This window comes from Engystomops pustulosus, chromosome 3 (assembly GCF_040894005.1).
Source record: "Engystomops pustulosus chromosome 3, aEngPut4.maternal, whole genome shotgun sequence".
NCBI lineage: Eukaryota > Metazoa > Chordata > Amphibia > Anura > Leptodactylidae > Engystomops > Engystomops pustulosus.
Genome location: NC_092413.1, coordinates 169,923,079 through 169,943,997, shown reverse-complemented (window position 1 = coordinate 169,943,997; position 20,919 = coordinate 169,923,079). Strand labels below are relative to the sequence as shown.

Here is a 20,919-nt window from a genome sequence, read left to right as displayed (position 1 = left end):
AGTGATCAAAAGGTTGTACAGTCAGAAAAATAGTAGCATTGAAAACATCATCAAAAGTTCCAAAAATTACACCACCCACAGCTCTGTACACCAAAGTATAAAAAAGTTAATGGTGCCAGAAGATGGCAAAATCATCCCACCAAAGTTTTGTACAGGAGGTTTTCATTTTTGTAAATATATGAAAACATTATAAAACCTATATAAATTTGTTATCCCTGTGATCGCACCAACCCAAAGAATAAAGTAAACATGTCATTTGGGGCGCACAGTGAAAGCCGTAAAATCCAAGCCCACAAGAAAAATGCGCAAATGCGTTTTTTCACCATTTTCACCGCATTTGAATTTTTTTTCCCACTTCCCAGTACATGGTGTGGAATAATAAATACCGTCACTACGAAGTGCCATTTGTAACGGAGAAAACAAGCCCCCAGAGCTCTTTACGTGTAAAAATGATAGATTTTTGAAGGTGGGGAGTGAAAAATGGAGCCTAAACAATAACAACATATTTGACCCCAAATTTTTCTCCCTGCTGTTTGCAGGAGATGGAGCATAATTTGAACTTGAGATCATAAGTGACATTTTCATGGTTTTCAAAGCTGTTTACCAGCATCAATGGATCCCAGCATTTCTATGGAAACCATTTACACTGCATGCAAGAGTTACTGCATCATGTTGAGTATGTGCCGTGTTAATCGCAGGAACATATAATTTATCTGCTATTATCTCAGTCCCCTGACAAACAAAACATTATCACCGCTGGCAGGTTCAGGTGTTATATGTTGCTGGAAGGGAAAGAAACAAGTAATAACAAGTATGATTTATAGCATAAAGGAGCATAACATGATAAAATGTCACACCGTGAAAATAACTTTATCTGAGAAGCATTACATACCAGCCACAGATTCTTTACAACCATATATAAAAATTGGCATGAGCAGTTTATGAGAATGTGCCTGGAGCTCTTCATTTTGATTTTTATCATTTTATATTTCACATTCTCATGTGAAGGTAACAAATCTAGAGGTCAGATTGAAGGATTAACAGATTATAAAATTAAATGACATAATTTAACAGTTTAATCCCTGATATACTGTGCATACGTATTTTTATAGTGACCATTTAGGGCTTTATTCTTGGCCATTCATTCAATAGTTACACTGAGCTCAGTTGAGATAACATATGTGGTTTCCAGGCTCTAATTATCCATAGGATAGGTCACTGAAGGGAAACTGTCATCAGGATCACATATTTCCTCCTTATGACTATTTCCCTATCTGTTTTTATAATTAACATTTAGGCCCCCTTCACACTTGCGTTTTTCACGCGCGTTTTCTGCACGTGCTTTTGACGCGCAGAACTTGCATTGCACTCTGACCCATTGTAACCAATGGGTCTTTTCAGACTTGCATTTTTTTTCACGCACACACGCGCGTTTCTTTTAACGCGCGTTTAAATCTCGACATGCTCTACTTTTGCAAGTCACGCGCGTGAAAAACGCACCATACAAGTCTATGGAGATGCATCAAAAACGCATTGCACTCTGAGACACATGCAAGTCCAACGCAAGTGCAATGCATTTTTCACCCATCAATTGCCATAGAAAAGATAGAGCTCAGTCCTGAGTCCATTTCACACGCATTTTCTGCGCGTGAAAAACACATTGAAATTGCATTAAAAACGCGCGTGAAAAACTGAGACACTGAACAAACTCTGACTGAAAACTGATTGCACTCTGATGCAAAATGCGCGTTTTTCACTGACCAAACCCTGATCGCACCCTGATCAGACTCTGACGTGATCTGCAACGCAAGTGTGGAAGGGGCCTTATGCTTCCACTGACTTTCAAAACTATATAAAAGTATACCTGGCTCCCTGCCAGCAAACAGCGTTAAGTCATGGAGGCACCCAAGTCCCTATGTTGTCATCATCATTATCTCCTCTCTGATTTGTTAGCTCTCTCTCTCTTTCTCCCTCTCTCTTGCAGATGTGACCTGACGTAAATTTCCTTAGAGATGGGGTCAGCTAATGGCTGCATGAGGGAAGGGGGAATAAGATCTAGCAGAGAGGAGATAATGATGATGAAAACATAGGGACTCGGACGCTCCCATGACTCAGTGCAGTTTGCTTGCAGGGGGCCAGGTATACTTTCATATATTTTTAAAAGTAAGTGGTAAAAGTAATGTTAATTATAAAAGCAGATTGGGAATTAATATTTTAAAGGCAATGGGTACCTGTCATTAGTTGAAAATATGTGTTCCTGATGACAGCTTCCACAACAGCTTATTGGTGGGAGTCTGATAGCCAGCGTGCCTGCTGCTTAGCCTGTTGACACCATGGACCTGTAATGAGCTTCAGCGGTCACTACACTGTACAGAAGGAGCCAAGCCAGAAGTGTCAGTGACTATGTGACCACAGTCACGATCATTGGCTTCCACAGTAATGGAAAAAGGATAATGGCGTTTGAAATACCTTCTGCATCTTCTGAGGTCACTGATTTGCTGCAGCGCTCATGTTACCAACACTTTATGCCAAGCCAGAGATGTCAACAATGGGCCCAAGTGTGTGCTCTGGAAACAGTTAGCTGGACCTCCGGCTACCCAATGAAGAGAGAAAGCAAACTGACATACAGGAGATGCAGGTGTAATTTAATGGCTCTAATGTATGTAATATTACATAGATCTTCAAGTCCCACGTGAAAATTTTAATTTGTTTCGTTGCCTGTCCTAAAAAAATAAAAGTAAATATATCGACACCTGTTTGTGACTCCAAACAACAATATAGGCAATGAAATATTTAGCCAGAAAATGACAACTTGGCCACAACGTTTTCCACATTAGCCTATAATTGAATGAACAGTCACTGTAAGTTGAGAGTGACGGGAACTGGGAAGCATCAGAACAGCATCAAAACTATTGACTGGTCGTCACTTTCTAATGCAATGCCTGCAATGAAGTAAAATAGGTGTTGATCATATGATGTACCACTTTTATTCAACTGTTCTGTCTGGAAGTTCTGGGGAAGTCACAGGATCCACTTGATTATAATAATTCCTTTATTTATATAGCACACACAGATTACACAGAGCTTGCCAGATCAGTCCATCCAATGTATGACCTCCTCCGACATGGGATTTCACTTCAGGTTTTTCAGGGGACTTCCGTTCCCGTGCTGTCCGATGCCCTGCCGTGTGCCCATACAGCAGTCACCCACACATATGGGGCATCCTCAAAATTGGGTATCAAACTTTGTGGAGTTTTTCATCATTTAATACTTTGTAAAGGTTAATTTTTGGCCAAAATTAATAAATTGTCTAAAATAAATTATAGTTTGTAAATTACACCTCCATTTTGTGTTAACCCCTGTGAAACATCTAAATAGGTTAACACACTCTTAAAGTTGATTTTTCACACATTGAAATGTGCAGTTTCTAAAATGGCAAAATTTACAGGGGTTTACTGCAATTTAGGCCTGAGCAGGTGTCTCTAAATGAGGGTTTTGGCGATTTTCATAAAAATGAGAAAAATTTCACCCAAAATTCTGAACCTCTAATTCTGAACAACTTACAAAAGAGAGAGGATGCATAAAAAGCCACGCCAATAAAAAGCAGACATGTTAGTTATAAAGTTACATGGGTGCTATGACTATCTGCCTGAAAAGCAGAACATTTAGAACTTTGAAAATGAATAATTTTTAGAAATTTTTACCAAATTAAATTTTTTTTCTTAACTAAACACAAAAGATATCATCAAAATGTTTCTATTACTTTGAAGTACAATGTGTGATGAGAAAACAATCTCAAAATCCTCTAGATGTGTTAAAGCGCTACAAAGTTATAACCTCCTATATTGACGATGGTCAATTGGTCCTAAAGCCCTAAAATGGCTTAGACACAAAGGGGTTAAAGGCAATCACTAGGCTGTTGTCGCCCCCTGTGAAAATGAGTTTGCCACACATGCTTTTGATGAATTGTAATAGATTGCTACTTAACTGCTTTTCTGTGACCTGTTTTGTTACTTTGTTTTGTTTCGAGATTTGTTCCTTTTGATTCTCTTGGTGCTACTTGTCCTTAGCACCGATGCTTCCTAATGATACTCTTAGATCAGATGACAACCACGAGCTATATATTTTGTTTTGATGTTATATAACAACTTCCTTGAAAAATGTAAAAAATGTTTACTTAGAAAAGATACATTTTTAAAGCAGCTAGAGAGTCAATCAATATGTGTCTGGTCATCAATATTCAGAATATCTTGACCCTGGATAAATCCTTCTGGTCATCTGTGAGTTCAAATACTAAATCTCTGAAAACCCTTATAAATGAGGAATGTTAAATGTACAAATTGAGCCATTTGAAAGATTAGGGAAGTTTACTATGGGCAATTTCCTAAATTGTAACTTATAACGTTAAGATAAGGTAATACGGAAATATTCTAGCAGTCATTGAGATCACACATGTACAGTTAACATAGGATACTTGAAACCTTTCATTCATGGCTTATGTTTCTCACCAATCAAGAAAGCAGAGCGATCCCTTAGGAATATCTGTAGGTCTATTTAATATAATCAACAGGCGAGCATCAGGTTCACTGCCTGCTGACAGCTGTTTCTCTCCGGACTGACAAATGTACCATGTTCTGTGTGAGGGAACACCAGGCCTTCTTCTCCCCAGGGTCACCTTATACCTTTACAGATCATCAACTTTGAAGGTTTCCTTACTGCAAAGCTCTGATATAAACTGAAACTCTTTGATATTGGTCACCTTGGTTTATCTTCATCAAAATCATCATCACAATGAAGAGAAAGTTGCATTTCTATATGGACCACAACATGTTCCTTATACTGGTGGCTATTGTCATTAGTCTACAGAATCCATGTTTGGTGTGTGGTCAAGAGTGCAGACTGATAGGGAAATTTGACCTCCACGGATTTGTAGAATCTAAGAACCATGAACTCATCATTGGAGGAATGTTTCCCTTCCACTTCAGGACCATCTTAAACAATGACACTGACATGGAAGAACCCAAATCGCCAAAATGTGAAGGGTACGTCTGAATTCTTGACATTGCTATGATAGAGATGTTATAGAATAAACTGTGTATATTATTGAGGAGATGTGACCATAACCATGTTTTTTCATGTTTTTATATCAATCGGGTGTATTTTTAGTTGTTGGTATTAATTAAAAGAAATATTAGAAGCTGAAATAATTGATTTAGGATGTTTGAATTTTTTACTGTGTCAATTCAGAAGAAATGGTGTTTATTCAGAATTTACATTTTGTAGTTTTCGGAGATATGTACATTATATATACATAATATTTACCAAGATGCCATCAATTTAAAGAAGGTATAGATTTAAAATTGGGTTAGAACTAGACTTTCTCATCTGTTGACTAGTACAGCTTATGCTGAGAGTTTAGGGATTCTACTGTTGAATTGCAGTCCTCTGGGAGTAGAGGAGTTAATAGTTGGTTTTCACATCTGCCATGTAACACTTCCATACCATACTGTAATTAAGCTTTTAACTCTTTCTAAACAAAACATGATACACACGATTGACATTTGATTTGGTACCTATAATTTATATTTTTCAATAGACAAAGTGGAAAAAAATAAAGAACTAAAATATTTTGGTCGCATAAATATGCCCAGCGTTAAAATATTACTTTACTGAAGTAGTTCTTGAATTTGTAGCAGTATTCTGTTGTTTTGGATAATCTGAGAGGGGGTTATTTATCATTGGTTTTGCTGGGCTTTTTTGGAGTAAAAAAGACTCAAGAAAGTTGCATTGAGGTTTTTTAGGACTTTTCACTGCTAAAACTTTTCACAGGGCTATTTCTGCCTTTTCATTAATCTGGAGTAAATATAGAACCACTACTAGTGCAATGATGTGCAACACCGTGCAAAGCCAGATTCATGACTTGAGACTTTTGCAAAAAGTCCCAAACTTCAGTCCCCTTGTAGTGTATATGCTGGGAATTTTTATGCATTTTGAAACTTTTTTTTGGACTTTTTGAAAAATAAAATTCCACACAGCATTTACAGCAAATCAATATTTATTAAAGGCCCAAAGCCACTCTAATGAATCTGGGCAGCGGAGCTCTAAAAACAAAGAACTGTTGCAAAGAGCTGCCCTAATGATAAATAACCCCCTGCGAGTCTATCAGCAAATCTAGACTGACTTGGCAATCTTTGTCCACTTATTCTTGCAAAAGCGTTCCAAAACTGTCAGATTGTGATGGCATCTTTTATGTATAGTTCACTTTAGAGCTCTATCTGGGCCATTTCAAAGCTGTGATCTGAAAAATGTGATGAGGGGGCATGCTTTGGTTTCTTGTTGTGCTGAATGGTGAACATCTTCTCCATCTTCTTGAAGGCTTTGTGCTGGTATTGACTGCTGTTCTGAACTGTTCATAGTTCCCTTCACCTTGAATAAAGCCCCATTTTCAGCTGCAGAAAAAACTGCCCAGAGTATAATGCTGCTTCCACCCACTTAGCTGTGGGAATGGTCATTATGCACAATGCTGGCTTTGTGCCAAACATGGCTTTTGAAATTATGGCCAGAAAGTTCAACTTTGATCATATCAGGTCATAACATGTTTTCTAGAGTACAGAAATTTAAATAACATACAGAAGATTGATGTCACATTCTGTCTACATCCATTGAATTCCTGTAGACTAAACAAGGTTACTGTAGGCTTCTTGGCATCCCCCCAAACCAACAATCTCCCAGATTATATTTTTGTCCTATCAAATTTTAAGAGACGTCCAATCCTTTGTAATATCAAGGTCATGTAAAATTTTGTTCACATCACGGTGACCATCCTCATTGTGTTGGTATATCCAATGAATTGGAAATTTTTATAACCTTTACTGATGCCTTTCGACAATGTGATCATCTTGATATATTGTAATCTTTCTATGGACTATTAATTTTTTCTGTGAAATACAACTAGGTAATCCCACATGTACCTAAATGGGCAGGGCCGGTTTTTAGGGAGAGCAACCGGGGCACAAGCAGGATGCGGATCACACCATCTAGCCTGCCTCCACTCCTGCTTCATGATCAGCAATATCCATGTCCTGAGGACACCGATACTACTGAGTGCTTTGCAGTACAGGGCATTATAAACTCCATGTACAATCCTTGCTCCTGGTCAATCCTTGCTTTGGCAATGAATGGGCAGAGTCTCACAAGTGAGGGGCAGATCTTCTACTATGCATTCCCAGGACCAGGGACATAGGAGCGGGGTGCCCTAATGTGTAAGGTCAAAGAAGCAGAGGTGTGCAGGACATATAATGAGTTTCTGCAGCAGATGAAGTGTTTATGATGAGCTTCTGAAACAGCTGATGTGTGCATTATGATGTTCTGCAAAGGCTGAGGTGTGTTTTATGAGATTATGTTGCAACTGTGGCATATATTACGAGGTTCTGCAGCAGCTTATGTGTGTATTATGATCTTCTGAAGCAGCTGAGGTGAGAATAATGATGTTCAGCAGCATCTGAGGTGTGTATTATGAGGTTCTGCAACAGCTGAGGTGTAGAGGATGAGGTTCTGCAGCAGCTGTAGTGTGTATTATAAGGGTTCTTCAGGAGTTGAGGTGTGTATTATGATGTTCTGATATGATGCTTGGAGTCACCTGGTGCAGTGTTTGGTCTGTGAAACACATTTGTTTACTTAAAGGGCTTCTCCACTTTCAACAAATAAATACAATTGTTTATTTAATGATAAGTTATACAATTTTCCAATATACTTTTTATATCAATTTCTCACCATTTTATAGATCTCTGCTTATTGTAATTCTATAGTAAGTCTTATTATGATATCACAGAGAGTATTCAGAGCTGTGTGTTATAATGAACCTGGATGTGCAGGGGAAAGCTGTAAAGGGGCTTAAATTTGGGATGCACTCACTTAAATCACCTGACCGGTGGAGTCAATTAATGATCTCATAACTCATAATAGTACAAAATAATGGGGTCATTTACATAAAGTGTCGGTGTCTGCACTGGCTGGGTTACCGACTTGCTCTCAGAAAGGAGATACATATTTAAAATGGATATATTTCTACATTTCTGGCGCGGAGACCATTTTCTGTCCGTGGGACCAAAATCTGTCCGGAGCTCCAGAAATGTGTCTCGCAGTCGGAGAACAAGCTGAGCACCTTGCCCTGGAGTGGAGCAATGGCCGCTGCGGCAATGCTTCAGTGGGTGACATCATCCGAATGCTCATCCAGTCTGAATTGGACGCCAGAAGGACATTGTTCCGGTACGCTAGTGTAAGCTGAGTGCAGTAGCATAGTTTGTTTTGGCCTACTTTCTGCCAGCTTACAGCGCCCAAAAATGTCTTTATTGTGTCTGAGTTTCCGCTCTGCCAAAGCCACGCCCATTTTTGGAGCAGAGTTAGACCAGGCGGAGAATGTCATGATTGCTTAATTTTTACTGCTTTCACTGTGAGCTCAAATTGACACCCCCTCTTTATTCTTTGGGTCAGGATGATCACAGAGATACTTAATTTATATAGTTGTGTCTTAATACATTTTTAAAAAAATGTATACTGTATTTTTTGGACTATAAGATGCTCCTTACTATAAGACAAATCCATAGATTTAGTCTTTAAAATAAAATAATTGTATTTTACTCCAATTAAAATATCTGAGTTGGCCACACAACAGCACAGCACACACAGCTTTATTACATCCATACATTTACACACACAGTTCTTCTACATCCATACACTTACACACAGGACTGCTACATCCATTAATTCACACAAAGTACTGCTATACACACATACACATAGGAACACTGCTATACACACTGAGCACACTACAATCACTGCACACTGCTATACTCACTGGGCACTGCTACATACACTGGGCTCTGCTATGCAAACACAAACACACACTACACTGCATTACACACACTGGTCCCCACTACACACAGAAACACACACAGCTCTGCTATACACACAAGGCACACACTGGGCACTACTATACACAGAAAAACACACACATACAGAACCTCCCTCCCCCCTTCTTTTTACCCTGTCCCAGCTTTCTCTGCCTCATCCTCGGCAGTATGAGGACCATTAGGGATGTAGGAGGCATGCAATCAGTCACATGCTTATGACATTACTCCAGCTCCTATAGGCAGTGACATATTCAAATTTTTTCGGTGTACAGAGCTGTGTAAAGTGTCATATTTTTTGTGGAACAAACTGATGATACCATTGATACCTTTTTGGGAACTGTATTACCTTTTGATAATTTTTTATCCAAATTTTTAAGGGTGGCATTCACCATATGGGATAATTTTCATCATGCTCATTAGGCATGTTGGGGCATGGATACCTAAGATGTTTATGATTTTATTTATTTATACAGTATATATGTTTTAGAAAAGGGGGGTTGAAATTTGTACATTTTTTATAATATATATTCATATTATTTAATATTTCATATATATTTATATAAAAAAAAAACATAGGTCTGGTCACTCATATTTTTATTTTTTGAAAAATACGGTGAATACAATGCAGATCTGGTTTTCACAGTGACGAGTGCATGTAGTGCGACATGGCACAATTTCCAGTGTGTCCCACTTTTTACTCTCAATACCTCTGTTTGTATGCACTGAAAGAAAAATGGATGGATTCTGGAGAGTGACACAATTTTACTATCTACATCAATTTATAGGGGCTACTTAGTTTTCAATATATCTGTTCCATTAACATGTATATGTACCTAATGTTGCGCCTGTCATGCCAGATGTACGGCTGTCTTATTGGTCTACGTTACTGTGTACCAATGGTGTAATTGTATAAGTATATGTGCTGTCTATGTGTAATTTTATTGTTTCAAAAAAACACAAAATTATCAATAAAAATGTTTTGATTAAAACAAAATGTATATGTACCTATACCTTTGCCTCCTTTAAAAGGTTCAGCCCTTCCCTGTTCAAACCAAGTTGCTCTCTGCATATAGAGACATATATTCCTATTTCTCACTCCTTCAGTCCATCTTCATTCATCAGTGCTTAGATCCATAAAGTGTTTTCAGACAGCACTAAAGTAAGCAGCAAGAATGCTAAATCACTTGATGAACATTCAGGGATTATTATTAAGGCATAAACTTATGTAAGTGGCCAAACCCTTTAACACTGCCGACCTGCTACCAGCAGACTGTAGTTGATAGTGCCGGGTCTGCCATGGGAATGGACTTAAAAGTTTAGGCAGAAGTTTAGGTGCAGAGATAAAATTCAACCATGGAGCCCAACAAGTTAACTTTGCTCATACAGTGGGATGCGTCGTCTGATTCCCTGAAAGCTGGAGGAGGAGTGAAAATCGGCAGCATCCACTGATTTGCTGCTGACGATGTTCAGGTTGTCTCCTGAGTGACGTAACGGTTCTTACATAGACAGTTTAGTTACAGAGGAAACACCAACAAAATATGCTCAGCGGAGGCCAGAGATCAATGTAATGCAGTTGCATTCATCTCTCATGGGATATTTTGGCCTCTACTGACCGTAGACTGCACTCTGCAGTACGAAACAGGATGGAAAAACACAGCCTGCTTCAATATTTCATCCAGTGATTACTGATTAATGTGGCATATACTAAACAGACAGAGCCAAAAAATATACCTCTCAATGCCCGTATAAGTCTATTTTGTGTATATCCCTAGAAACATGATAGTTGGAAGTTAAGCATAGTCATAAAGCTCTCATGAAAGAAGCTTCACTGTCTTCTTGTAATTTTGTGGAGAAGGAACTTTATACATAGTATCAGGGGCGTTGCTAGGTCAAAAGATCCGGGGCCTGTGCCCCGGATCTTTTGCCTCGTGCCCCGAATGTCCCGGGTCAGGAGGACACTCCTCCAGCTCCGGGCAGATATCCCCACTTTGTACCCTGTAATGGTGAACAGAGCCGTCGGCTCCGTTCTCCACTACAGGGAGCAGGAGACGCGGTCACCCAGCGTCTCCTGCTTCTAGCAGCTCAGTACAGCTGCCGGGAGCAGGAGACACCGGGTGATGACGTCACCTCAGTGCTGCAGTGAACAGCGAGAAGCTGGAGGAGACTGAGGTGAGTAAAAGTGTTTTTTTTTGTTTATTATGCGGTGGGGGAGCGGAGAAAGGCACAATGCTGATGGCACTGGGGGACAATAGAGGGAACTCTGGGGACAGAACAGGAGGCTCTGGGAACAATACAGGGGGCTGTTGGGAGAATACAGGGGGACTGTGGGGGACTTCTTAGTGGGGGCTCTGGGGGACAATACTGGGGGCTGTAGGGACATTGTGGGGCTGTGGGGGACATTACAGGGAGCTCTGGGGACATCCCTGGGGCATGTGAAGAAATAAGGGGCTGTGGGGACATTGTAGTGGGCTCTGGGGACAATACAGAGGGCTGTGGGGGACATTAAGTTGGGGCTCTATAGGACATTACAGGGGGCTCTTGGGGCCATTGCTGGGGGCTGTAGGGGGACATTACTGGGAAATGTGGTGGGTCTTCTTAGGGACATTATGGGGGCTGTGTGGGATATTTGAGGGGGCTCTGTGGACATTACAGGGGGGCTGTGAGGGACATTACTGGGCACTGTGGTGGGTTTTCTCAGGGGGGGCTGTGAGGGACATTACAGGGGAGCTGCGGGGGACCTTACAGGGGGGCATCAGGGACACTATAGGGGGCTGTGTGGGGCATTAGAGGGGGTCCTGTGAACTTTACAGGGGCTCTGTGGGGGAAATTACAGGGGCTCTTCAGACATTACAGGGGGATTTTTAGACATGGGGCTGGGGGGGGCATTAGAGTGGGATTTGTGGACATAACGGGGCTCTTTGGACATTACAGGGGGGCTATGGAGGACATAACAGGGGGCTCTTTAGACATTGCAGGGGGGGGGGCTCTGGGGGACTTTAGAGAGGGCTGTTGGAGGCATTAGAGGGGACTCTGGAGAACTTCTTAGTGGGGACTGTTGGGCACATTACTGGGGGCTGTGAGGACATTGGGGCACTGTGGAGGACTTATTAGTGGGGAGTGTACAGACATTACTTAGTGTAGGTATTATTAGGTGAGGTGCTCCTTTATGTGGGCATGATTAGGCAGGGCATCAATTAGTTTAGGTCACATTGAGGGCAAATTAGTGGGGGGGGGGCACAGTTATTTATATAGAGAGAAAGAGAGGTTTTATGGCTTTAACAATATGTTATATTAGGAAGCATTTATTATTTTTGTATTACAACAGTATTTTCAGGAGGACTTTTTGTGTATCTATAGGCCCCTATGATCGTATATGGTGGCCATATGCTACATATACTAGCTATTTGAACTGCAGCTAACATACGGCCACCGTGGGAGAGCGTTGTGCACGGTATGGTGAGCACACGTGTGTCACCAGAAAAAACAGATCTTCCGTAAGAATGTGAGGAGCCGTCACCCCTCCACCTTCCCAGCCAAGCAGTCCTGGCCTGGCCGTAGCATATATGTATGTGAAAGGGCCTTACAATAAAGGAGGGGGAGTGTTAGGGGTAGCAGCAGGATAACACTGTTAGGGGGCAAAGATGTCAGGACAATGAAGAACATAAGATGCCTGTGTGGTGAACTCCACAGGGAGGACACGTGGCTAAAGAGGAGATGTGGTAATGCCGAGACCTAATGGAGAATATGGAGGACATATCACCTGCAGTCACTGGAGGGAATAGATAGGGATTTCTCTTGTGGTTTCTGTAGCTGTATATGTTATGTACATTACTTATAGGTCCAACCACACATGAAGGGAGTAGGCATTACTCAAAGTTCTATATATGTGCATTGGGGCCCGTGCCCCGGATCTTTTACCACCCTAGCAACGCCCCTGGAGCCAGCACTTAATAATACTATTTTTTAAAACTTTTTTAATGATGTTCCCTCTTAATATTTGGATTTATTTTGCAAACATGATGAGGAAATTATCGTAATGGATTGTGTTACCAATCTGTTAAAAAGTAGCCATAATTTTAACCATTTTTCATTTATCACTCATACAGGCATATCATGTGGCACAGTCCCTCTCCCCTGGCACCAACACACAACTCCTGTTGTACATTTGTACACCAGGCCCTTGTAGGCCCTCATTAGCCTAGAATCGCACTATTGTCGGTGACTATTCAGCCATCAATGGTTGCAAGCCATAGTGAGTGCACTGCCCCACCTCATCATTAACTGGGCTTAAATATCAGAAAACTAAGCATAACTCACTCTTAGACTATAGCTTCTGAGAAATTGTGATAAATCTTCATGGATGCCAGAGCAGTGCAAATTGTCTCGAGATATGTGAAAAAAACGCCAGTTTTCCACAGCCGAGAAATTTGTGTTCAGGAAGCCTAAACTTAGTAATTGCCGTATTCCTAGAGTTACTTCTTTTTTTTTCTTTAGTTTTCTGCAGTTTTTGTAGTTGCAACAATACTAAATACAAATCTTATGTACTTAGGATAATAAAATAACACATTCTCTAATTCACTGTTATTAACAAAAATACAGCATTTCACAGTTCAACCTGTCTCTCTCAGTCTTGGTGTACACAATTTCAGATAGTTCACAATTATCAGATATTGCACTATTCTTCATGCAACACGTAATTGAAATGGGTGTTCTGGTGCTCAGTCGGACCGTGCGCCATATTTAGCATGCAAAGTCCAGCGCACGGTCTGACTGAGCACCAGAACACCCATTTCAATGACGAAACTTGTGTTGCATGAAGAATAGTGCAGCGGCGAGACACAAAAGGGTCGCATGTGGCACAAATTCACCAGCAAAACTGTACGTCTCAAAATTAGGGAATCTACTAGTGTAAACTTTATGGTGTGGTCACATATAGGGGCAGATTTATCAAGCTGTTTGAAAGTCAGAATATTCCTAGTAGCCCATGGCAACCAATTACAGCTCAGCTTTCATTTTATCAGTGCTCATGAATATTTTAAAGAGGAGCTATGATTGGTTGCACTGGGCAACTGAGAATATTCTGACTTTGACACAGCTTGATAAATCTGCCCCATAGTGTTTAAAGCATGCATTTTAAACCATAATGCAACAACTTTAGGCCCAGTTTAATCAGTTTTCAGTAAGGCTACATTCATACTAACGTATGGGGGACGTATATACGGCCGACGTATATACAGCCGATATATACGTCCCCCATAGGCAGCAATGGGCGCACGGCACCCTACAGGAGCGGTACGGTGCCGCACACATGCGGCACCGTACTGTTCCGCACCCGGGAAAAAAATAGGACCTATCCTTTCTTTTCCCGTAATACGGCGCTGTGCGCCATAGGTTGCTATGGAGAGGGGCGGGGGTGAGCTGCGCTCACCTCCTCCTCCTCTTCCCGTGCACTGCCGTTGCCCGCAACGGTACGGACGGGCAACGGCAGTGTGAATATAGCCTAAGAGTTTGTTCAGTGTCTCAGTTTTTCACATGCATTTTTTTGTGTTTTCAATGCATTTTTGCCAGTAACGCATGTGAAAAAGATGTTTGTGATAGATGATAAATGTTGTATACCCAAATGTTGCACATGGAATACTATTTTCATATTACAAGTTTTGGCTGAGATCAAATGGTTACATTTTTTCTTCTTCTATAAAGGACATCTACCACCAGGATTAAAGTTTGTAAAACAAGAGCACAGACATGCTGGTGTTTGCCTTCTCTGTCGGGAACTGTAATTCCTGTAGCTTCTTAAGCCCTGGTTTTTACCTAAAAAAGGTTTAAATATTATGCAAATGAGCCTGAGGGCTCCAGGCTCTATAGATGTCGATGGAGCCTGGAGCCCCTCAGGCTCATTTGCATAACTTGTATAACTATTTTTTTGTAAAAACAATGGCTTAACAAACGAGATCCCAACAGAGGGGGCACACACCAGTATGCCTGTGTTCTTGGTTTACAAACCTTAATCCTGGTGGTAGATGTCCTTTAAATTCACTCTGATAGGAAGCTCACATTAGTGTCTTTAAGGTTATTAAGGGCTATTTCACATTGGCTCTTTTTTTCACATCGTGAAAGCATGGATGCCTAACACAGTCATTGATTTCTATGGGTGTTTTTAACCAAGGCTGGTGGCCTGGAAGACACATCCACTTTCTGTTTACTCAAACCTGTGTGGTGCTCTGTAGAGAACCTTTGTAGATAAAGAAACACATATATAAAACCATGTTAATCCTCAATAGATTAACATTTCACCTCGGGCCCACCAGAGGAAATAATTTTTGGGGCCCACCCTATCTTTTTGCTAGAAAGAATACCAGACTACTAATGGAAGTGCAAAACACGTAGATAACGTTGTACAGTTTTAGGCTACATGCACACGACGATGCGTCCGCCGTTCTGTAGCACAGTGGGCACTTGGCTGCGCACGGGAGAGGAGGAGGTGATGAGTGGTGCAAACCCCAGCCCCTCTCCATAGTGATATATGGCGTAGGGCAAGATAGGACATATCCTATATTTTCCCTGGGTACGGAATGGTACCGTACTGCCCCCGTACAGTGCCGTGCGCCCATTGTCGTTTATGGGGGGCGTATATACGACACAAATACGTCGATATGTCCCCCATACAGCCGTGTGAATGTAGCCTTAAACACAATGGGGTATATTTATCTAAGAGCAGAACTGTTCTAGTTCAAGGCAACCAATCAGAGCCCTGCTTTCATTTTCCCACAGCAGTTTATGAAATGAAATCTAAGCTCTGATGGGTTGCCATGAGTCATATTAAAAGACAGAGCACATGTTACTACTTGTAGAACATGGATGCGTTTGATGTGCAAGGCCCCACCGGGGTCTAGCCTTTTCTTGGGGCCTGGAGGCAGCCGGGGCCCAGAATACCGGAGTGGCTGGCGGTTGTGGCCTAGGCACGCTAGTGTCATGGTGCTTGGTATGGGGACTGGAGAGCTGTCCTACAGCCTGGTAGGTCTCCAGCAGGTGGTGTGTGCAAGAAATTATATGAGGGAGAGGCTGATGTACTTGGTCTTCCTGGGGCAACCCCTTTAGTGTCTGTAGTATGAGTCCCTTGGTGATGGTTGGTGAGCCCTTGATGGTAACAGCCGTGTTCAGGGACCAGACGGAGGCAACGTTGTGCAAAATAACTCACAGTTCTTTATTCAACCAACTGCAGGCAACGAGCCAAACGATCTTGTACAGATGTCGGATTGTTAGAGAAGTCCGGATTGCTGAGAGTAGTCATGGAGAGTGATCCTCAGGAATAGATTCACCAGCAGGCTGGGTTGTAGCTGTGTTCAGATATGTAAGCTGTAGCTTTAATCATGGGTATTCTGCGGGAGGCACTAAAGGTCTGCGACACACGCTGTCTCTCTCTATATGCTTGGATGGATGATCTGCTAGGTGTGCTCTCCTAGAGAGCTGGATCCCAAGAGCTGCTCCTCTGTCAGGAGCTGGGGCCTAAGAGCTCCTCATATGGTGACAGCTGGGCCTAAAGAGGTGCTCCTATGTCAGGAGCGGAGGACTAAGAGACCTTGCCTCTTCCTGTCCAGGGGTTTTGTTACTCCCTGGTCAATTGAGGACTCACTCTCCAATCACACTCCAGCTTACAGATTGGAACATCATTGGATAATAATATTAAATAGTTTTAACCCTTGACTGTCCAGGCAGAATCTGACTAATTACCTCTAGATAGCTGTATAATTACCTCTAGATAAGCTGTGAGTTGTGCTGGCTCACCTACGGGGGAGACACAAACAAGGGGGCTTATTCACAAACACTCCTCTGCCTGCACATTGGCAGGGGTGTTGCAGATCCATTTTGCCCAAAGCAGTTGAATAGCAAGCGTATCATCAGTATGCGGTCTCTGACTGTGTTCACACTCTGCACTTAGGAAGGCAATTCCAGTGCAGTGCGGAGGAGATTCTCCAGACATCTGCGTTTACAGTGAAACGCTTGCGATCAGGAATGTGCATTGAACACATGCGATCGGGGAAACACTCCTCCCAGAATTGTGTTTCTAAATGTAATTTAAATGCAGTGTGTGAACGCAACCACCAGGAACCTAAATGTGGCCACTAACCCTAAGCCAACTATACTCAGCACCACTAACCCTAAGGTACTGACCTACTAACATATACAGTACGTTGTACAGGGAGGATATGCTGGACACAGTGGGCAAAGGGCAGATGCGCCCTGTGCCTGGTCCCGCAGCCGTCAGCCCACCAGAATTACCCGACCACCCCCTTGAGGGTCGTTGATGATTTTTTTTAATAAAAAAAGTTTCTTTCCCCTTACCAGGGGGCCCCCACCAGTGGTGGGGTCCACTGGGGGATTCTAAGCTGGGCCAGTCCGACCCTGCACATATGTACCACAATCAATCTAACCAATACACATGTATGTAATTATACTATTTCTTAGCGGCTGTGTTAACACAACTTTACATGAAGAGAAAGAGTAAGAACATTTTCAGTTTGCACATTCGAGGAAAGGATGTAAAGCAATAGGCCACACATGTTCAAGAGTATCTGCCACTTTGTATATATAAGTATTTTATATGCATTGCAGATTAACGGCTCAGCAAGCTATGTGGCTATTCACATGGTAAACCTATGTGGTAAGTATTAATAAAAAAGCGTGAGAAAATAGTATTAAGCTTACAAAATTAAATCCAATCATAAATGATGTGAAGGATCCAAGATATGCATGCATATAATTAAAACATGTAATTAAATTAAAGACTGAAGCACTAGCAAATACATCCTATGACTATCCCCGGAATAGATAACGCACGAGTTGTGATGGTGGAAAAAGTGGTGAAAAACGAAACAAAAAAAACAGTAGTTGTAGTAACATAAGAGAGATCTTTGAGAACATCCATCTCTATATACCAGTGCATGGAGCTTGTGTCACAGTGTAACTCAAATGAGAAAAAATCCTCACATTGACAACCAGTAAGTCCATAGTCTAGTGGATAGAGGTTCAAGTTTAACATCGGGCGGCAACACATTTCTGTCAGACTCTACATGATATATGTGTCGAACTGTGCACCAGAATGCCGCTTTTAGTGCAGAGTTTTGTGGTCCATCAGGTATGGTGCAGCCACAACACAAATGGGCAGTGTGTGAGACATTTGTAGTGCTGACACTTCTTAGAAATGCAACACCCTAGTCAATGCATAGGCAGGCTGGTAGTTGTGAATAGCGTTGTCTCCAAGTCAGGAGCTGCTAGGGAGATTGATCACCTCTCTAGGAAGGTTCTAGAACCTGAGTGTTGTGTAATACCTGCTCTAGATACTGCCTGGTAAGGCAACAGTTAACTGATGTATGTAATTATCCAATGATGTATCTGTTATGCAAGCTGGAAGTTGATTGGAGAGGTGCTACCACCTGACCAGGGGGAGTATAAAACCCCCTGCTGGGTGAGAGCATGTGGTCTTATCCCAATGAGAGTGAGCAGCACACCTTTAGTGCTGCCAATGCACCAAATCCCAGGAACTTCTAGTTCCTCTGGCCTACTGCCTAGCACACAGGGCAAGTCTGGAGACTTAAGCCCAGAACTGCAACACCCCTGCCAATGTATTGGCAATGGAGTAGTTGCAAACAGCGAAAGGGAGTCATGAACCTTCTAGAAGGTTCTAGCACTGGGTCATTAGGTAATCAGCAACTGCAGATCCGGCCTGAAAAAGCAATAGTTGTGAATTATTGACCAATTGTGAGTTATCGACCAATTGTGTTTCTACAATGTACACTGGAGTGTGATTGGAGAGGTAGCCACCACATAACCAGGAGAATAAAATCCCTGGGCAGGGACATGTTTGGGTTCCAGTCTGAGGGCTAGAGGTCTCAGTCTGATTCCAGCCTACAGAGAGAGTGAAGAGAGAGACAGTGTCAGTACACCATCAGTACTGACACCTAGCTAATCCCCGGACCAGAGTCAGGAGACTCCAATCCAGAGCTGCAGCTTCTACAGTTTGGACACAGCTCCATCCCAGCTTGCATCTACTACCAGGCTGGTCAGCTGAGGACTCTTTTTCATGACCACTCCATTAATCCGAATCTCATGTGAGACCATTTAGTTGTTCAATAAAGAGCCGTTGTATACAGCTGTTACCACCACGGGCTCCCTGTCCATTACCCAGGGACATATCTTACAGACACTCAGGGGTTGCTCCAGGGAGAACCAGTACATCAGCCTCTCCCTCCATATTTCTTGCATACACCACCTTCTAGAGACCTACCAGGCTGTAGGACAGCCCTCCAGTCCCCATACCAAGCACCGTGATATCAGCGTGCCTAGGCTGCAACCGCCAGCCACTCCGGTATTTTTGGCCCCGGCTGCCTACAGGCTACCAAGAAATGGCTAGGCCCCGGTCAAGGATGTTGCACCTGCATCTACTATCAGGCTGTGTGCACCTTTCCTGTGGACTAACTCTCCATGACCTTTCCAGCAGAAAGAATCTACTGTTACCTGTTTTGCCCGTTGCCTGCTGCTCCATAAAAAAAAAAAGTAAGATGATTCGCACAACGTTGCCCCCGTCTGACCTCTGGATATGGCTGTTTACCACCACAGGTTCCCCATCCATCAGCCAGAGACTCATCCTACAGACAACTCAGGGATTGCCCCAGGGAGAAACCATTGCATCAGCCTCTGCCTCCATTTTTCTTGCACACACCACCTGCTGTAGACCTGCCAGGTTGTAGGTCAGCCCTCCAGTCCCCATACCAAGCACCGTGACCACAGCGTGCCCAAGGCCGTATTAGCCAGCCACTCTGGTATTCTGGGCCCCTGCTGCCTCCAGGCTACCAAGAAATGGCTAGGCCCCGGTGGAGTATGTTGCAAATATATGTGCAAGCAGTTTGCACTATAAAGAACAAGCAAAGTATGATAGAAAACTGGTGCTGGGGCTTTAGTAAATGTGAGTCCTTGTGTCTGAGGAAGCCCTGGGAGATGGATAAACACCATATATGGACAGATGGTGGTATTTCTCTGATGATGTGGCTCTTGCTCTTCCTCTAACCGGACACATCTATACAAAAGATTCCCCAACCTGACACATCTATACAAAGGATTCCTTGCCCAATGTCTCCTCTGAGGAACTCCTTGCCGACATCTACTAGGAGTCTGTACAACAGAAGAAGTTACTAAGCAATGAAAATGACAGAACCCGATATTGAACCTAATATTAAAGTATTGAGGTTTCGATACATCATGCAACCCTAGTCATAAGTATTTAGCCCCTTTGCTCAGTATTGAGTAGAAGCACATTTTGAGCTAGTACAGCCTTGAGTCTTCTTGAGAATGATGCAATAAGTTTTTCACACCTGGATTTGGGAATCATTTGCCATTCTTCCTTGCAGATTCCAGTTCCCTCAGGTTGGATGGTGAACGTTGGTGGAAGCCATTTTCAAGTTTCAGTGATGCTCAACTGGGTTCAGGTCAGAGCTCTGGCTGGGCCAGTCAGGAATGGTCACAGAGTTGTTCTGAAGCCACCGCTTAGTTATTTTAGCTGTGTGCTTAGGATCATTGTTTTATTGGAAGGTGAACCTTCGGCCCTGGCTCTGAGGTCCAGAACACTCTGGAAGAGGTTTTTTTTTGTTTTCAAATTAACACAAAGTGACCATTACAAGTTAATTCCATAGAATGTGATGGTCATTTTGATAAATAATTTGCATAGTCTGGGGCAAACAGGACGACTATGGACATGCTTTTTTTGCGGGGAATATTAATGTTTATTTTTAAATTTTTAATACTTCGTAATATGTCTGTGTGTTTGAGGTCATAAAAGACCCCTCGGGGAACGTTTCCACACTTTTAATTTTTTTTCTTTTAAATATTTGTTACATTTTTTTTTTACTTCTAGTTTTTACCTGTAATTGGGCCATCTGTAAAGGGGCAGATGTTTGATCAGAGCTGGACTGGGTCTGATTAGACCCAAAAGAACTGATTAACCTCTACAGAC

At 42.2% G+C, this 20,919-nt stretch overlaps 1 protein-coding gene across 1 annotated transcript in view; it reads left to right on the top strand.

Moving 5' to 3' along the window:
* The first annotated feature begins 4,604 nt into the window (after positions 1-4,604).
* Positions 4,605-20,919, top strand: part of LOC140120613 (vomeronasal type-2 receptor 1-like) — a 33,549-nt gene continuing 17,234 nt past the window's right edge. Inside the window, exon 1 of the mRNA XM_072139581.1 lies at positions 4,605-5,042. Coding sequence (XP_071995682.1) covers positions 4,792-5,042 — 251 coding nt within the window. The 5' untranslated portion in view covers positions 4,605-4,791. The remainder of the gene's footprint in view (positions 5,043-20,919) is intronic.